The sequence below is a fragment of the Podarcis filfolensis genome (assembly GCF_964270895.1).
Source record: "Podarcis filfolensis genome assembly, chromosome: W".
Taxonomy (NCBI): domain Eukaryota; kingdom Metazoa; phylum Chordata; class Lepidosauria; order Squamata; family Lacertidae; genus Podarcis; species Podarcis filfolensis.
The window spans coordinates 6,469,928-6,485,475 of record NC_139619.1 but is presented as its reverse complement, the minus strand read 5'-3'; the positions used below and the strand labels follow the sequence as shown (position 1 = coordinate 6,485,475).

The following is a 15,548-nucleotide window of genomic DNA, read 5'->3' as shown; positions in this document are numbered from 1 at the left end:
CTAGCAAACAAGCTTGGCACAGCAGATCTGAGAGGTGGTTTTCTGCTCCGGGAAAGCCAGCCTGGAAACCAGGTTGCCAGGTGAAGGAAGAATGAAGACATCAACCAACTCACTTGCCTTCAAAGAATTTCTGGTTGCCTGTGGCTACTGGGATAGAGTAAGCTGTCCTGCCATCTTAGCCATGTCTCTTCCCCTTACCTTGGGAGTGAGTTCTGATCTATTCTGGTATTCACTTCTTCAGCGTTTAATGTACTGTAGGTTTTTCCTGATTTTATGGTTTTATCTTTCTGTAAACGGCTTTGATGTTTCTTACAATCTGGTGTGTATAAATTTTATGAAATAAATCAATAATTTTGAATAAATAAATAAATAAATAGGAAGATGTAAAACCATAACCTCCGAAATGAAAGCTACTGTGCCTCCAGACGGATGTTTTTGCCTGTAGGGGGGCCGTATTCTGCAATGTGCTATCGATGCAATAATAGTGCAGCTTTCTAATGGACTGTCCACGCAAACATCATTCTGCTTTCTCAGTTGCTCTGCAATGCTTTGCCAGGGTTCCCACATCATGGCCCCCTGGGGGTGCGCTCCTGTGTTGTAGCTCAGCAAAAGCAGGACAAAATTCCTCTAGTATGGCTCACAGTGAGGGCTGCTGAGAGTTGGGAGAGATCTCGGAGGCCAAAGAGTTTGCTTTTCTGCTCAGTACAGGGGATCTTGCCAGCTCTTCACCCCTGACTGGCCGAAGATGCCCATCTCTCATCCATGCAGCTCCACAGCGTGCCTGGATGATGACTCAGATGGAGCTGGACACACCATTCCTGAAGGATGCAATAATCTTGCAATTGTGGTGGACCAATTACATGTCATTTTGCTTTGCAAGTTGTTCTGTGATGCGTCCCCTGTGCTACTATATTATTATCAGCCAGAGGGGCCCTCTTGAGCTATAAAGTGCAACTTAAGTGGGACAATTCCCCCCCCCCCCATAACATTTAGATGGATTTAGGGGAGTGCAACTGGTTTGGTCACACTGGCGTGAAGCCTTGCGGGCCCCACAGGGGACACCGCAACTATGATGTTGAATAGACGTTGAGAGGCGTGGGGCACTGAATTTTGGCATCGTACAGGGCTCCCCTGGAATTTGAGATGCCATGGTTCACCACTGAAGAACATTTGTGGTATGAAAAAGGTACCTGGTTTCAGCTGGAAGTTAGGGGGCACTGGTTGGAAGGGTTGGAGTATGTCTGTCCCGAAAGCTTTGCAGGCACGAACAGTACTGAATACAGTCTTGCAGATAACTGCCCTCCTACTGTCATGAATAGAAACAATCTGTTTTACAGAGGCTGTTTAGCTTGCTCTTTTTACCCCTTTACTAGACAGCATTTCTGTGCTGTTTTCAGAGTGGGGAATGCCCATTCCTTCATGGCCAGCATGGAAACACAGAAGGCTAGCCATTTAGGAGGTTTGCAAAGAGGACAAGGGTGTTACGGGGTAATCTTCTAGCAAACAAGCTTGGCACAGCAGATCTGAGAGGTGGTTTTCTGCTCCCGGAAAGCCAGCCTGGAAACCAGGTTGCCAGGTGAAGGAAGAAGGGAGAGACCAACCAATTCACTTGCCTTCAAAGAATTTCTGGTTGCCTGTGGCTACTGGGATAGTGCTTAGATATCAGGCTGGCTGGCACATCTTAAAAAATACAAGGAAAAAGCTTTTTTTCTTTCATTAGCAAAGCTCCTTTGGGGCCCCGAATAGCTAAGCTGAGGAAGAAGTGGCTCGTATTACTTGTTTGTTCTTGGTCCTGATCTTGCCTGCCCTTGCACACTCCTGTTGCCTTTGCATATTTAACCAGCACGTCTGTTCCGATTGGAGTCCTATTCCTGCAGTTCCACATCCTTCTCTTTGGCACTTGGGCATTCAGTTCCAGGAGCTGGACCTGAGCACAGAGGCTTTCTTCTACTTGGACTCGACAAAGGAGCAAGAGTGGCTGACAGCTGTGGAAGAAGAAGAGTTTGTATTTGATATCCCGTCTTTCACTCCCCTTCAGGAGTCTCAAAGCGGCTAACAATCTCCTTTCCCTTCCTCCCCCACAACAAACACTCTTTGAGGTGAGTGGGGCTGAGAGACTTCAAAGAAGTGTGATTGGCCCAAGGTCACCCAGCAGCTGCATGTGGAGGAGCGGAGACGTGAACCCGGTTCCCCAGATTACACCATTGGAAAAGGATTTGCGTTCCAAATCCAAGTACAAGAAAGTAAGTCCAACCCCACCCATTTCTTCAGCAGCCAGACAGCTGTCAGGAGCTGGAGTGAGGAGGAGGAGGAGGAGGAGGAGGAGGAGGAGGAGGAGGAGGAGGAGGAGTTCAGCAAGAAAAAACACCTGGTGTCAGTGGTGTTTTATTCAAAAGAAGCCAACATTCTTTATTCAAAGAAACCCAAACCGTGCAGGCCTCGTGATCACAGAAACCTTTCCCAACAGGTCTTGCCCCAGTGAGGTAGTTGTGAAGGCTGAAGGTTGCTACCCTCCCACCACTCTCTGAAGTCTCCTCCTCCCCCTGGTCCTTCCCAAGCAACCTGAGACTCTGACACCTTGCCTGTCTTTGCTCCCTCCTCTTAATTTCTCTGTGTTCTGGGAGACCAGCAGGGAGGGGAGCTGATCACAGCAGGATGGGGAGACCCCCTGGCTTCTTCAGCAGCCTGCCTGATCTCTGCCTCTTGACCCCCGCCTCCAGCCTCCACTTCTGCCTCGGATTCTGGACTGCTGTTTGCCACAGAATCTTCCTGCCCTCCTGCCTCTTCAGTTTCCAACACCTCCTCTTGCTCACAGTCTGCTCCCTCTTCTCCCTCGGACGACCCCCCACCAGTTCCCTGGCTCTGAGCCTTCTTCCCTTGGGGGATCCCCAGTTGGTGCCACCTGCCACTCCTATCTGCATCCAGCCGGCCCAGGACAGCAAGCAATGAACAGAGCTGGTAGACATCCCAGTACCTTGCATCTTCTAGGTGCAGCTGGTGCTCATCTTTGTCAGGAAGAACCAGCTCAGCCGCATCAAGGAAGTGATGAGAGAGACAGTGGGCACAGGCATCATGGGGAAGATGGGGAGTAGACTCTGACAGCGGAATTCCCCCCGTCTATCTTTTTGTCTGTCTATCTGTTTTTCTAATCTCTGCCAACCAGTTTCCCCCTCTTTCCTGCTTGCTCACTAACAGCCATCTTTGCTCCGCCCCTGCAGGGTAACAAGGGGTGTGTGGCCGTGAGGCTTGTCTGCAACAATACCAGCTTCTGCATCATCAATTCCCACCTTGCTGCCCACGTGGAAGACTTTGGGCGCCGAAACCAGGATTACAAGGATATCTGTGCCCAGATGAGCTTCCTGCCCCCTGACCAGGGTCTGCCGCGGCTGACAATCATGAAACACGAGTGCGTTTCGAGGGCTTGGAGGGAGAGAGCCTTGGCTGATGTAACTTGTTGGTCTCCGCTATCTGGAGAAGCAAATTGAGTCACGTTTCTGTAACTTTCCTGCCTGTGTGTAGCTCAGGGTAGGCAGCATTTGTTGTTGTTTAGTCGTTTAGTCGTGTCCGCCTCTTCATGACCCCCTGGACCAGAGCACGCCAGGCCCTCCTGTCTTCCACTGCCTCCCGCAGTTTGGTCAAACTCATGCTGGTAGCTTCGAGAACACTGTCCCACCATCTCATCCTCTGTCGTCCCCTTCTCCTTGTGCCCTCCATCTTTCCCAACATCAGAGTCTTTTCCAGGGAGTCTTCTCTTCTCATGAGGTGGCCAAAGTCTTGGAGCCTCAGCTTCACGATCTGTCCTTCCAGTGAGCACTCAGGGCTGATTTCCTTCAGAATGGATAGGTTTGATCTTCTTGCAGTCCATGGGACTCTCAAGAGTCTCCTCCAGCACCAGAATTCAAAAGCATCAATTCTTCGGTGATCAGCCTTCTTTATGGCAGGCAGCATAGTGCTCTCCAAATGTTGATAGACCAAAATTCCCATAATTGCTAAGAATTGGCCTTGCTGACTGGGGCTCATGAGAGTTCCACTTCAGCAACACCAGGAGGGTGCAGTGTCGGCGATCGCTGCTGCTGCAGCTGCACCACTAAGGTTTCTACTAGAGCAGCCAGTAGAGAGCAAGATAAACCGAGTGGCAGAGATGTATTAGATTAGATTATAGCAAATGTGGGCAACTTCTCCAGTGATCGGGGTGGGAGTTGCAGTTTGTTAAGGGCAGTAACGCAAAAGCAGAGCGGCCATTTTGCATGGAGAAGGTTCCCGGCTCAGTCACCAGTGTGTGCAGATCGGGCTGGGCATGATCTCTGCCTGAAAGCTGCTGCCAGTCCATGTAGTCAGTCCTGAGCTTGATGGGTCAATGGTCTGCCTCAATATAAGGTAGCTTCCTATGTTCCTGTGTACTACCACAGGGTTTGGAGGGCCACAAGAGCCCTGCCCATGAATTCAAGAACCAGGGGAAATTCTAAAAGTCTTTGCTGAAAGGACATCAAAGCAGGGGCCAGGTGAACCTCTTTGGGAGATTATTCTGAAAGGTAGGGTGCCATGACTGAAAAGGCCCTGCCATACTTGAAAGAGCAGGAGTTCCCTGGGAAAGGGCTGCCCCTGCTAAAGATTCTAGTCAGTGGAGAGGCAGTGCAAACATAAGTGGGCCTTCTTTTGGTACCCTTTTCCCAAACCTTGAAACACTTGAAAGGCCAAATGGGATGCTCTGAATTGGGCCTGGAAGCAGCTCAAGAGCCAGTCTAGTTCACAGAGCACTAGCCTAATATGATCATACTGCCCAATCCTAGTTATCAGTCTTACTACATATTGCAGGAAGTGGCAGCAGGCTGCCCCCCGCCCCCCAACCCCATGAGCTAGCCTGTAGCTGTGGTTGCTTCGCTTTTTTCCAGCATTGTCATCTGATCACTAAAAATCAGCTTCAGAGACTTCTGACCTACGACCAGGTGAGAGACATCTTTGTGTTATATGTGGTGGTTTAGGATTTTGCCCTGTTTATTTCCTTTGTCTGGGATACCCCAGCCTAGGCTAGAGAAACCACTTTCAGGCAGTTAGGAGCAAAGTGTAGCTATAACATAGGATGACTGCGACTTCTACAAATGCTTTTTAAGGTTGCAGGTTTGTGCAACCTGAATTAGAAGCAAGTCCCAATTAAGTTGGAGGGTTGCCTTGGAATAAGTAGGACTGTAGTTTCCCAGTTAGAGGGCTTTCCTAGCTCAGCACACGCTCCAGATGTTGTTGGACTCCCATCAGCCCCAGCATAGCTGCTGTCCAGCAATATCTAAAGGTCTAAGTTTTCCTGCTCTAGGTTTTGCATCTGTCTGGAAAATCTGTGTTGCTCACATGTTCTTATCAGCAGAGGCTTCCATTAAGTCCAATTAAATTGCTGGTGCTTTTTGTTTTACATTTTTCTCTCCAAGGTTTGTGTGTTCATCATGTTGACGACCTTTCTCCCACTTGGCATAAGGATCATTGGTATTTTGTGTTGAAACAGAGGCCTGATTGCTGCACCTTACGGTGGATTTAAACTCTGTGAGCGTAGTCATGCCTTAGCTCTTTGAGAAGGATGCTGCAAGGAAGGCAAGGGGGGCAGCCTCAGACTTCCAACATATGCAAAACTATCATAAAACATTAAAAACGTCCCTAAAGGCTGTATAGTTACTTATCTCCTTGACATCTGACGAGAGGGTTTCCCACAGGGCAGGTGCCACTACTCAGAAGGCCCTCTGCCTGGTTCCCTGTAACTTCGCTTCTCACAGTGAGGAAACCGCCAGAAGGCCCTCGGTGCTGGACCCTGATGCCTGGGCTGAACAATGGGGATGGAGACACTCTTTCAGGGCTGAGGCCATTTAGGGCTTTAAAGGATGCAAAAGGATGGTTTTGCAGTTGCTCCTAGTGTTGGGGTGTATTCTGGTGGTTGTTAACAGTTTGTATGGATTATTGGTACATATAACATTGCATATTGTAGGTATGGCTAACCTGTGGTCTGCCAGATGTTACTGAGCTGCAGTTCCTGTTGGCTCCAACCATCATGGCCAGTAATCAGGGATGATGGGAATTGTAGTTCTGCAGCATTGTGAGGGCCACGTGTCTGCTACTCCTGAGTTAGAGGATTTTCCTGTCGTGTGATGCAGCAAAGTAATTTAACATGACATAGGGCAAAAATGCACAAGCATCCTGTACCTTTAAGAATTGTGTATAAGATAGGATTTCAGCAGGTATACCGCTTTTTTTCCACCTGGCTAACCTACTAGTAGGGACGCGGGTGGCGCTGTGGGTTAAACCACAGAGCCTAAGGCTTGACGATCAGAAGGTTGGCGGTTCGAATCCCCGCGACGGAGTGAGCTCCCGTTGCTCGGTCCCTGCTCCTGCCAACCTAGCGGTTCGAAAGCACATCAAAGTGCAAGTAGATCAATAGGTACCGCTCCGGCAGGAAGGTAAATGCCGTTTCTGTGTGCTGCTCTGGTTCACCAGAAGCGGCTTAGTCATGCTGGCCACATGACCCGGAAGCTGTATGCCGGCTCCCTCGGCCAATAAAGCGAGATGGGTGCCACAACCCCAGAGTCGGTCACGACTGGACCTAATGGTCAGGGGTCCCTTTACCTTTAACTTTAACTTTAACCTACTAGTACTTCACCTTGGTCTTCCAGCACAACAGTGGCTGTTAATAGACTCCATTGTCAGGCAACAGGGGGTCTTTTGCTTCTCTGCTGATAAGCGATTTCTTTTTGGCTTTAGCTAAACATTCAGCGTACCCAAAAGACAGCTTTTGCTGATTTCACAGAGGGAGAGATCAAGTTCATCCCGACGTACAAATTTGACTCTAAAACAGATCCTGCTTGATAGTTGAGCCTTTGTGAGTAAGTCCTCTCAATCATTCTTCTGCAAGGCTTGTTTGTTTTTCCTAGTTTGCTGAGATGCTAGTAGTGTCCTGCCTTTCCATCCTCCTGAGCAGGCTAGTAACAAATGGCTTTCTGCTAAGCAAGCTGTTGGAGGAGGGCTAGAGTTGAGGGATGGACGGATTTCCTTTCCTCTACAGCCAGAATGGACACCAAGCCACGGAGGAAGAGAGAGATCCAGCTCTCCTTCACCTGCTCACTTTGCTTGCATGGAATTCCGGGTTGCCAAAGGCTGCTAGGCGAGTTGTGAAATGCAAGGCTGTGATATGTTGTCTTCCTCAAGCCATCCCTGCTCTGGAAATGTTTTGGCTCCTTTTCCCCACATTTGTCCTGATAACCAGCATCCTCTGTTTCATGGCGTGTATAAGCGGTGTTGCAGTTCCTTGAAAGGTGCAGCAGGCTGAATGAGAATCCTCTTTGTGTCAAGGAAGTCTGGGAATTAGACTTGGTGCTCTCTCAAGATGAGTCTGCCAGGGCATAAGAGCATGAGAGCGGCCCTGCTGGATCAGGCCATTGGTCCATCTGGCCCAGCATCCTGTTCTCACATTGGCCAATGAGATGCCTCTTGGGGAGCCCACAAACAGGACCTGAGTGCAACAGCACGCTCCCCTCCTCCAAGCCATACTGCTTCTCTTGGTGGAGTATGTTCTGTGGCCATTATGGCTAGTAGCAATTGAGCCTCACCATCCATGATTTGGCATATTCTTGTGGTTCTTGACAACTGTCAGAAGCCACCTAGGCCTGCTAGTTTCATTGCTCTTGCTGTGGTAATGGGGAAATCAAAAGGACAGGCGGAACATGTAGTGACGAAGCTGGAAAATGGCAGGCTCCTTTGGGCAGCATTTCAGGTGCCAGAAAGGGTCTGTTGGATCACTGAAAAAATAGTGTCTGAACAAGAATAACGGGGCCCCTTGCTTTGGGGAAGGATCATCATTTGGTGGTGTGCCATATGCTTTGTATGCAGAGTCTCTAGTTGAAAGGCACCTCCACCTGAAAAAGGATTGGGCCACAGAGAGCTGCTGCCAGCCAGAGGAGACTTAATTAATGAATTGTGGGGTTGGAAGGGATCACGAGGGTCATCTAGTCCAACCCCCTGCAATGTAGGAATCCAAACTGGGGGAGGTCAGAAATTCATTCTGACCTGGTAGAAGGCAGCTTGTGATTTCCTGACAACTCTCTCCATGAGGCAAAATGCCTGCACACCTGCAAGGTCCGCCCCTTCAGAAGTTGGACTCCCAAGCCCCATCATCTCCAGCTCTTGACCGTGGTCAAGATCACAGGCCGTGTGTGGAGCCAAAGTTGGACTGTGTGAGCCTTGTGTGTTGCCTCAGCCAGTCCAACAGTCCTGGTGTCTCTCCTGTCTCCTTGCAGTGGGAAGTGCCGTGTGCCAGCATGGTGTGAGCCAATCCTCTGGAGAGGAGGCAGCGTGAATCAGCTCAGCTACCGAAGCCACATGGAATTGAAAAGGAGCGACCACAAGCCCGTCAGCTCCCTCTTCCTCACAGGGGTAACACCTGCCCTGGCCAGGGCTATCGTCTATTCAGGGTTTTTAGTTGCCTGCTATGTGGCACCTCCTCGAATCTGGGCAGGCCCTGACCAACAACCAGGCCCCTTTCCACAGAGCTCCTCTTTGGCAAATGACTTCCGGTGCAAGGAGTGGGCAGGTTTTGGCTCTGTTAGGCTTCCATTCTCCACTCTTCTGAGTACACGCTGCTCCTGCAGGCATGGCAGACCACATGGGCTGAACTGTATATCTTAACCGTTGGCTCCATTCATGCAATGGAGCTTCTGTGGTACTTGGCTTGGAGCATTTGGCTTCAGCCCATTGGCTCTGGAAGTCACAGCCGCTGCCATCCTGGGGAAGCTCTCAGAGTTACAGTACTTGCCTCTTTCAGGGCTGGGAACAGGGGGGTGCATCAGGCCTTTCTGCTCTTAACTCATACCCCCCCCTTTAGTCCCCACCCATAGGTGAAGGTAAAGACGAATAGGATCCTCTCCAACCCCTTAAAGAGGGTTTGCTGCAAAAAGACCAGGGGGGAAAGAAGCCCTTGGCCCATCTAGCTCAGTCTTGATTTCCGGGGGATCTCTCCCAGCCCTACCTGGAGATGCTGGGGATAGAACCTGGGACCTTTGCATGCAAGGCAGATGCCCTTCCACTGAGCGGCAGCCTCTTCCTCTTCCTCGCAGGCAAAGACTCCAGGGGTAGCCAGCGTGGTGCCCTCCAGATGCTGGACTACAACTCCCATCATCCCCAGCCAACATGGCCAGTGGCAAGTGCAGCAATATCTGGAGAGCCCCACGTGGACCTGTTGCATGTGCAGTCCCCTAAATGAGAGCCCGGGGCCAAGGACAAACTTCCCCCTGGAGCACGTTTCCTTGCCTCTGCTGAAGGCAAGCACTCTCTCTCCCCCCCCCCCTTTTGCTCTGCAGTTTCCGTTTGAGAATGTGAAGTTCCGGCAGCTGCAGAAGGAGAAGTTCCAGATCACAAACAACGGGCAGGTCACCCTCCACTTCTCCTTTATCCACAAGCTCAGTGACAGCCAGTATTGGAAGCCATGGCTTCGCGCTGAGCCCTGCGAGGGATACTTGGAGCCCAGCGCGTCTCTCTCTGGAATCGTAGAACTGTAGAGTTGGAAAGGGACCCCAAGGGTCATCTAGGGAAGGCCTTGGTTTCCTTTTCATCCCCCCTTTTCTCCTCCTCTTTCCAACCCTCCTCCATCAAACCTTGGGAGTTTGGTAGAGCAGGGGAGGCTTAACATTTGTGGGCTGCATTGCCCCATGCTCAAGCCTCCAAGGGCCATACGTCAAAGCAGCTGAGCCCAAAGTGTAAAAGTGTGTGTGACCAGCTTTAAACAAAGACACACACACAAATGAATTGAAGCCAAACAATGCTGGAGGGTCCCAAAACACCTTTTGGCATCGCAGGGAACCAGTGAGAGCAGTCCGTCAAAAAATTACTTTTTTAAAACAATGTGTATTTTTATGTTGTGGAGGCACAAAAATATCTTGGGGATCATATAGAACTAGCCAAACTTTTAAAAACTCAATGAAATGTAAACTAAAAAAGAAAGTTACATTGGGGGCGCAAAAATCCTTTAGGAGACAAATAAATGCTTTCCCTTTTTATATTCTTTTGTTAGGATCACTTTCTCTTGCCCCCCCAGTATCCTGTCACCATCTTCTGTGCAGCTGCTGCTTTGGAGGACTAGAGAGGAAAGTGGGGTGGGGGTGGGAACTGAGTCGCTTCTTTTCCTAATTCTTGAAGTTAAGGTTTCCTCCATACACCTGTGAGAACAGGATGCTGTACTAGATGGGCCATTGGCCTGATCCAGCAGGCTCGCATTGTGTCCCTCTGTTCAATTCTTCACTGTCTTCACTTTTAATTTACAGACAAGCCAACTTGGCTGTGCCAAAGAGTGTATCTACCTGACCTCTTCCCGTTTTAGGTGAGACGGTGGACATTTCCCTGGATGTGTACGTCAGCAAGGAAGAGAAGATTGAGGCTATCTTTGTCCTTCACCTTGACCGTGGCAAGGACTATTTCCTCACCATCAGTGGGAGCTACCTACCAAGCTGCTTTGGGACCTCCTTGGAAGCCTTGTGCTGGATGAGGCAGCCGATTGGCGAAGTTCCCGTCACCAGACTTATTGACCTGGTAGGGAAAGGGGTTGATTTACCTGGCAGGTTCATGTGCTGAATGTCTACCCTTCCCACTCTGCTTGCCTGCTTGAAAAACAGCTGCTCTTCCACTCAGAAATGTGGGGGCCGGGGGTCCTCCGCTGCATTCAGCTTCAGCTTCTGTAGCTGTGCATCCGCTTCCTGTGTGCTGTTCATGCCCTTTGTTTGCCTTGACTGAGTCATCCCAGGTTCTGGTCCTCCCACCTGCCCTTTCGCAGGGCCACTGAACCGTGTGCATTTCCCTGCCATCTGCCCAGATACTGTTCAGCCAACGGGCTGTTTCTTTCTCTTCTCAGGGCCTGTGCCATTAACACCCTTGGTTGTCTTTTGCTCTTGCCTTCCTCCTCTGATTTCAGGGAGAAGACAGCTTCCTAGAAAAGGTAACAGTTGGTTTGCTATCCTCTAGATGTTCTTGTAGCGGGCTCAAATCAGGTACAGGCAACGCCCTGTTTACACGGGGGTTGCGTTCCGAGGTACCGTGCGTTTAAATGAAATTGCGTATATTGGGGACAGCATTGGAAAAGCCTGCAAACACCCTCTAAACTTCCGGAAACCCTTTTGAAAGGCCTTTTGAAAACCAGCAGCCTCCCTGCAAAACTCCTTGCTCCAACTCTCCACAGGCCTGAGAGGTCGGTGCCAAAGCTCCTGGGAGGGAGTCGAGATGCTGTTTCCATGCCACTTTGCTGCTTTTGTGCTCTTGGGGGTGTAGCACCCTGCTTCTGGTTAACACTTAGCTGGAATGAAATATTCAACGCAGCAATAGAGAAATTAAAATAATTTATTTGTCAGACAAATAAATGATAGGCACAGTGGTATATGGTTACCAAAGCTCTGCCCACTCCAGCCCTGATGGTCAGCACTTATATTTCCTCAGCCCAGCCCCCTTGCTCCTCCTTTGGCTGCCTCTGTCCAATCAGCCTGGTTGAAATTCCTATTGGCTGTTTGCTAGAACCAATCATAAAAGATACACCCATTTCCTATTACCTTTTATGGGAGACAAACAGCTATATTTCCTTCTATCCATAAATGGCAGACAAGTAGCCATATATCTTACATTTGCCTCGACAAGGCACCTTAATTACCAGATCACCTTTTGCCCCTTTCCCCTCCATTGCAAAATAGATGGCTAAAACATATGGCTCATGGTATTAAATTTTTGTCTAAACAGAGATCTTGGGTTCACATTCTCACACACCATCAATGAAATAAGAATCTAACATAAGAATCTAACATTTCTTACTTTCTAAATCCTTTGCATATTTACATTTAAGCCAACAAATCTCATACATTAACATAGACAGCTTTTTAGAAGAAAAGGTCTTTGCAAAGTAAAAAAGGAACTCAGTAAAAATAGCTTCAAAAGAAACCTCTTCAGTTTACACCCCCCTTTCCCGGCCAGCTGCTTTTCCCATTAGCTCTTGCCCTTTAACCTTAGGAAAATGTGGCTAGACTCTAATGGGAATCACATGGTATTATTTTCTGTTAAACAATAAATCTTACTGTCAGGGAATCAGGAGCAGGAGCACTGGGGAGAGAGGAATTGGAGAGCGAAGGGGAAGAATCCGAGGGCAGCGTAGGGGAGTATGACAGTGGCCCGAGAGATTCTATGAGCTTCTCCAGCGAATCAGAAGATTCCCAGAAGGGGGCTCCGATGGTCAGGGCAAGGGGGGTCCCAGGGGGGACGCACCAGAAACAAGGAGCCAGAGGGGAACCCCAAAGCAGCAGTGGAGGATCGGGACCAGTTTCCCCACCAGAGCGTAGTGGGGGGGAAGAGTCACATGTGTCAGGGGCAGTGTCTCCTTTAGGCACCTATGAATATCGCGTAATGCCTTTTGGTCTGCAAAATGGCTCCCATACCTTCCAAGCTTTCATGCATCACGTGTTAGCGGGACTCCTCTACAAGAAGTGCGTCTGCTTCCTAGACGACATCCTGATCTTCTCGGAATCGCAGGAGGCTCACGAGAGGGACGTCAAGGAGGTCCTGCAGAGGCTACGGGAGCACAGACTTTACGCCAAATTAGAGAAGTGCCAGTTCGACATGACGGAGGTGGATTTCCTGGGCTACAAGCTGTCCGACAAGGGACTCGCCATGGACAGCACCAAGGTCCGCGCGGTGTTGGACTGGAAGAGCCCGCGCAATCGGAAGGAGGTCCAGAAGTTCGTCGGCTTCGCCAACTTTTATCGCAAGTTCATCAAAGGGTTCGCGAAGGAGACGGCGGCCATCACGGACACCCTCAGCTCCAAGAAGAAGAAGTTCACCTGGACGGACCAGGCGGAGCAGTCCTTTCGGAGACTCAAGCGTCTCTTCGCGTCCGAAGAACAGCTGCTACATGTAAACCCCAGCAGACCAATGAGGGTTGAGACGGATGCCTCGGACAGAGCGGTGGGGGCCGTCCTGTTGCAGCAAGATCCGCAAGGGGAATGGAGGCCGTGCGCTTTCTACTCCAGGAAACTCAGCAAGGCGGAACAGAACTACACCATCTGGGACAGGGAGTTGCTGGCCATTCATGCAGCTTTCAAGGCGTGGCGGCACTTCCTCGTTGGAGCCAGGCACACAGTGCAAGTCCGCACGGACCATAAGAACCTGGAGTACTGGCGCACGGCGCGGTTCCTGAACCAGAGACACATTCGCTGGGCGGAGTTCTTTGCGGATTTCGATTTCCGGATAGAATACATCCCGGGAGACAACAACGTCATGGCGGATGCACTATCCAGGAAGCCGCAGTATCTCGAGGAAGCGGCGCCGGTGGCGGCCAAGCACATTTTCGCACCGAAAGTGTGGGCGTGCGCTTCAGCTGCCGTGGACCTGGACGCGGTGCGTCGAGCGCTGCAGACGGATTCGTTCGCACAATCCAAGATGGAGGAGGTGCAAAAAGGCACAGCGAAGGACGACGAGTTCCAGATACGAGACGGACTGCTCATCCGCAGAGGGGCTCTCTACGTGCCCGGAGACGACCTCCGCGCGAAAGTCTTGCAGCAGCTACACGACGCGCCCAGCGCTGGGCACTTCGGCAAGGACAAGACGGCGGAATTAGTAACCAGAGACTTTTGGTGGCCCAAGGTGAGGGGAGAAGTCACGGATTACGTCTCCAGGTGTGACACCTGCCAAAGGGCCAAGCCAGTACACAGGAAGCCGGCGGGTCTACTAGAAACCCTACAGACGCCGCTCGAACCGTGGGAGAGCCACCGTCAGGGCCAGCGTCTCCTCCGGAGGGGAGGGAGAGTGAGTCAGGGCTGACCACGCCTCCATCGGAGAGTGGGGGAATGGAGGGGAGGTCAGTTGCAGCTAGCCCACCCGAAGGGGGAAGCAGTGACAGCAGCAGTGAAACGGTTAGGAGGAAAACTGCTGGCTGGGCGCGCACGCCAAGTTCAAATGTACAGGCGCGCGGGACAGCAGGAGACCCGGATGGGGAACCAGCTCCTAAAGCCCGTCGGAGGGAGGGAGAAGGCTCAGGGGAATCAGCGTCAGAAGAGGCTAGGAAGGGCGAGACCCCGGCGGGCAGGCGGACCCAGAGGAGGAAGGAGCAGCGGAAAAGGTGGAGCAAGGCGAGGGTCTTAAATTGGTGTACAGGGGGAGGAGATTCAGAAGGGTCATCAGCGGTCTAAAGCTTGAGACGTGGGGCTGCGCGCTGCGGCTCTGGAAGTGAAACTGAACTTCAATAAAGACTTTTGTATTTAACAACAAAGCAGCGTTGGTCCTTTGTGAGCTGGGACCTTGGGCAGCTCTGACAGTATGACCCTTCTCAACAATCAGAATTAAACCTCGCAGCGTGAGTTGGTGCAGCGAGGGGCAAGACTTGGTGTTTTGCGAGCTCACGAAGATAGGCAAAGATGACTACAGAGGAGAAGGTGACAGAACTGCAAAAAGCAGTCACAACGCTTTACGCAGAAGTAGCAGCATCCAGGAAAAGAGAAGAAGAAGCAGTAGTGCTCTGCCAGGATCTGCAGACCAGGTGGGAACGTTGGGGCAAAGAGGGGCTGCCAGGATCCAAGCCGGAGGGAGTTGGCCTCGGGAAGAGGGGGGGCAGCATAGTAGCCCACTTCGACGGGAACCTGCAGCAATACCCTAACTTTAGAGCCGACATAGTTTACGCGCTCAATTTGCTTCGGAAAGACTTTAGAGATGAGGAAGAGAAAGTGGGATTCATAATTACTCATCTGCATGGGGAAGCTAAAGCGTGGCTGCGGAATTTGTGGCGCGAAAATGACCCCGCCCTCCAAGATTCCGATGCATTTATCAAAGCTATGGACGCTTGTTTTAAATCAACGGTAGATGTGGATGTGGCGCGGAGGGAAATGCATGGGCTGCAGCAAGGGAAAGCCACGGTGAGGCAATATCAATCACGCTTTTTTGCTTTGGTGAACGTGCTGGGTTGGGAAAAGGACTCCATTGCCGTCAGAGACCTGTTCTGGGAGGGGTTAAATGGGGCCGTTAAAGATGAGTTGGCAAGAGGAGAAAGACCCAAAAGCACCCAAGAAGTTGCCCAAAGAGCGCTGGCGATTGGAGTGCGCCTGGAAGAACGCCCTTGGAGCAGGGAGGAAGGACGTAGGGCAAGCACGCCAGCCAGGACAACCCCCTTCCTACCCAGAGAGACAGGGCGGGCGCTATCCACGCCTCCACTGGGGAGGGGGGAAGAGCCGATGGAGATAGGTGGTGCCAGGGCTCAGACTGCCAGCAGAGCCCAAACACCGGGAGCAGTCAAGGCGAAAGCTCCTAGAGGGACCAGGAAGTGTTACATCTGCGACAGTGCACAGCACATGGCCAAAGAGTGTCCCCAGAGGCTCCAGAAGCACACTGCAGCCTCAGCAACAGTAAAGGGAACAGGTCAGCAGCCAGAACAGCTGCAGGGGGAAGAAGAAGCCTGGTTGGAAACAGAGCCACTGGGGCCCAACCAGGCGAGTCAGTGAAGCAGTCCCCAGAGATTTTACAGCCCACAGACCCCCTCCCACCCAAACCAGTGGTGCAACTCA

General features: G+C 51.1%; 1 protein-coding gene across 1 annotated transcript in view; it reads left to right on the top strand.

Annotated features, from left to right (window-relative positions):
* The window catches only part of LOC310753702 (inositol polyphosphate 5-phosphatase OCRL-like), a gene marked incomplete at both ends in the record, with an annotated part of 328,447 nt that overhangs the window by 54,018 nt on the left and 258,881 nt on the right, over positions 1-15,548 (top strand). The window contains 7 exon segments of the mRNA XM_083595056.1: positions 3,196-3,446; positions 4,893-4,946; positions 6,739-6,842; positions 8,271-8,403; positions 9,342-9,500; positions 10,351-10,554; positions 10,934-10,957. Of these exon segments, the coding sequence (XP_083451182.1) occupies positions 3,196-3,446; positions 4,893-4,946; positions 6,739-6,842; positions 8,271-8,403; positions 9,342-9,500; positions 10,351-10,554; positions 10,934-10,957 (929 nt within the window).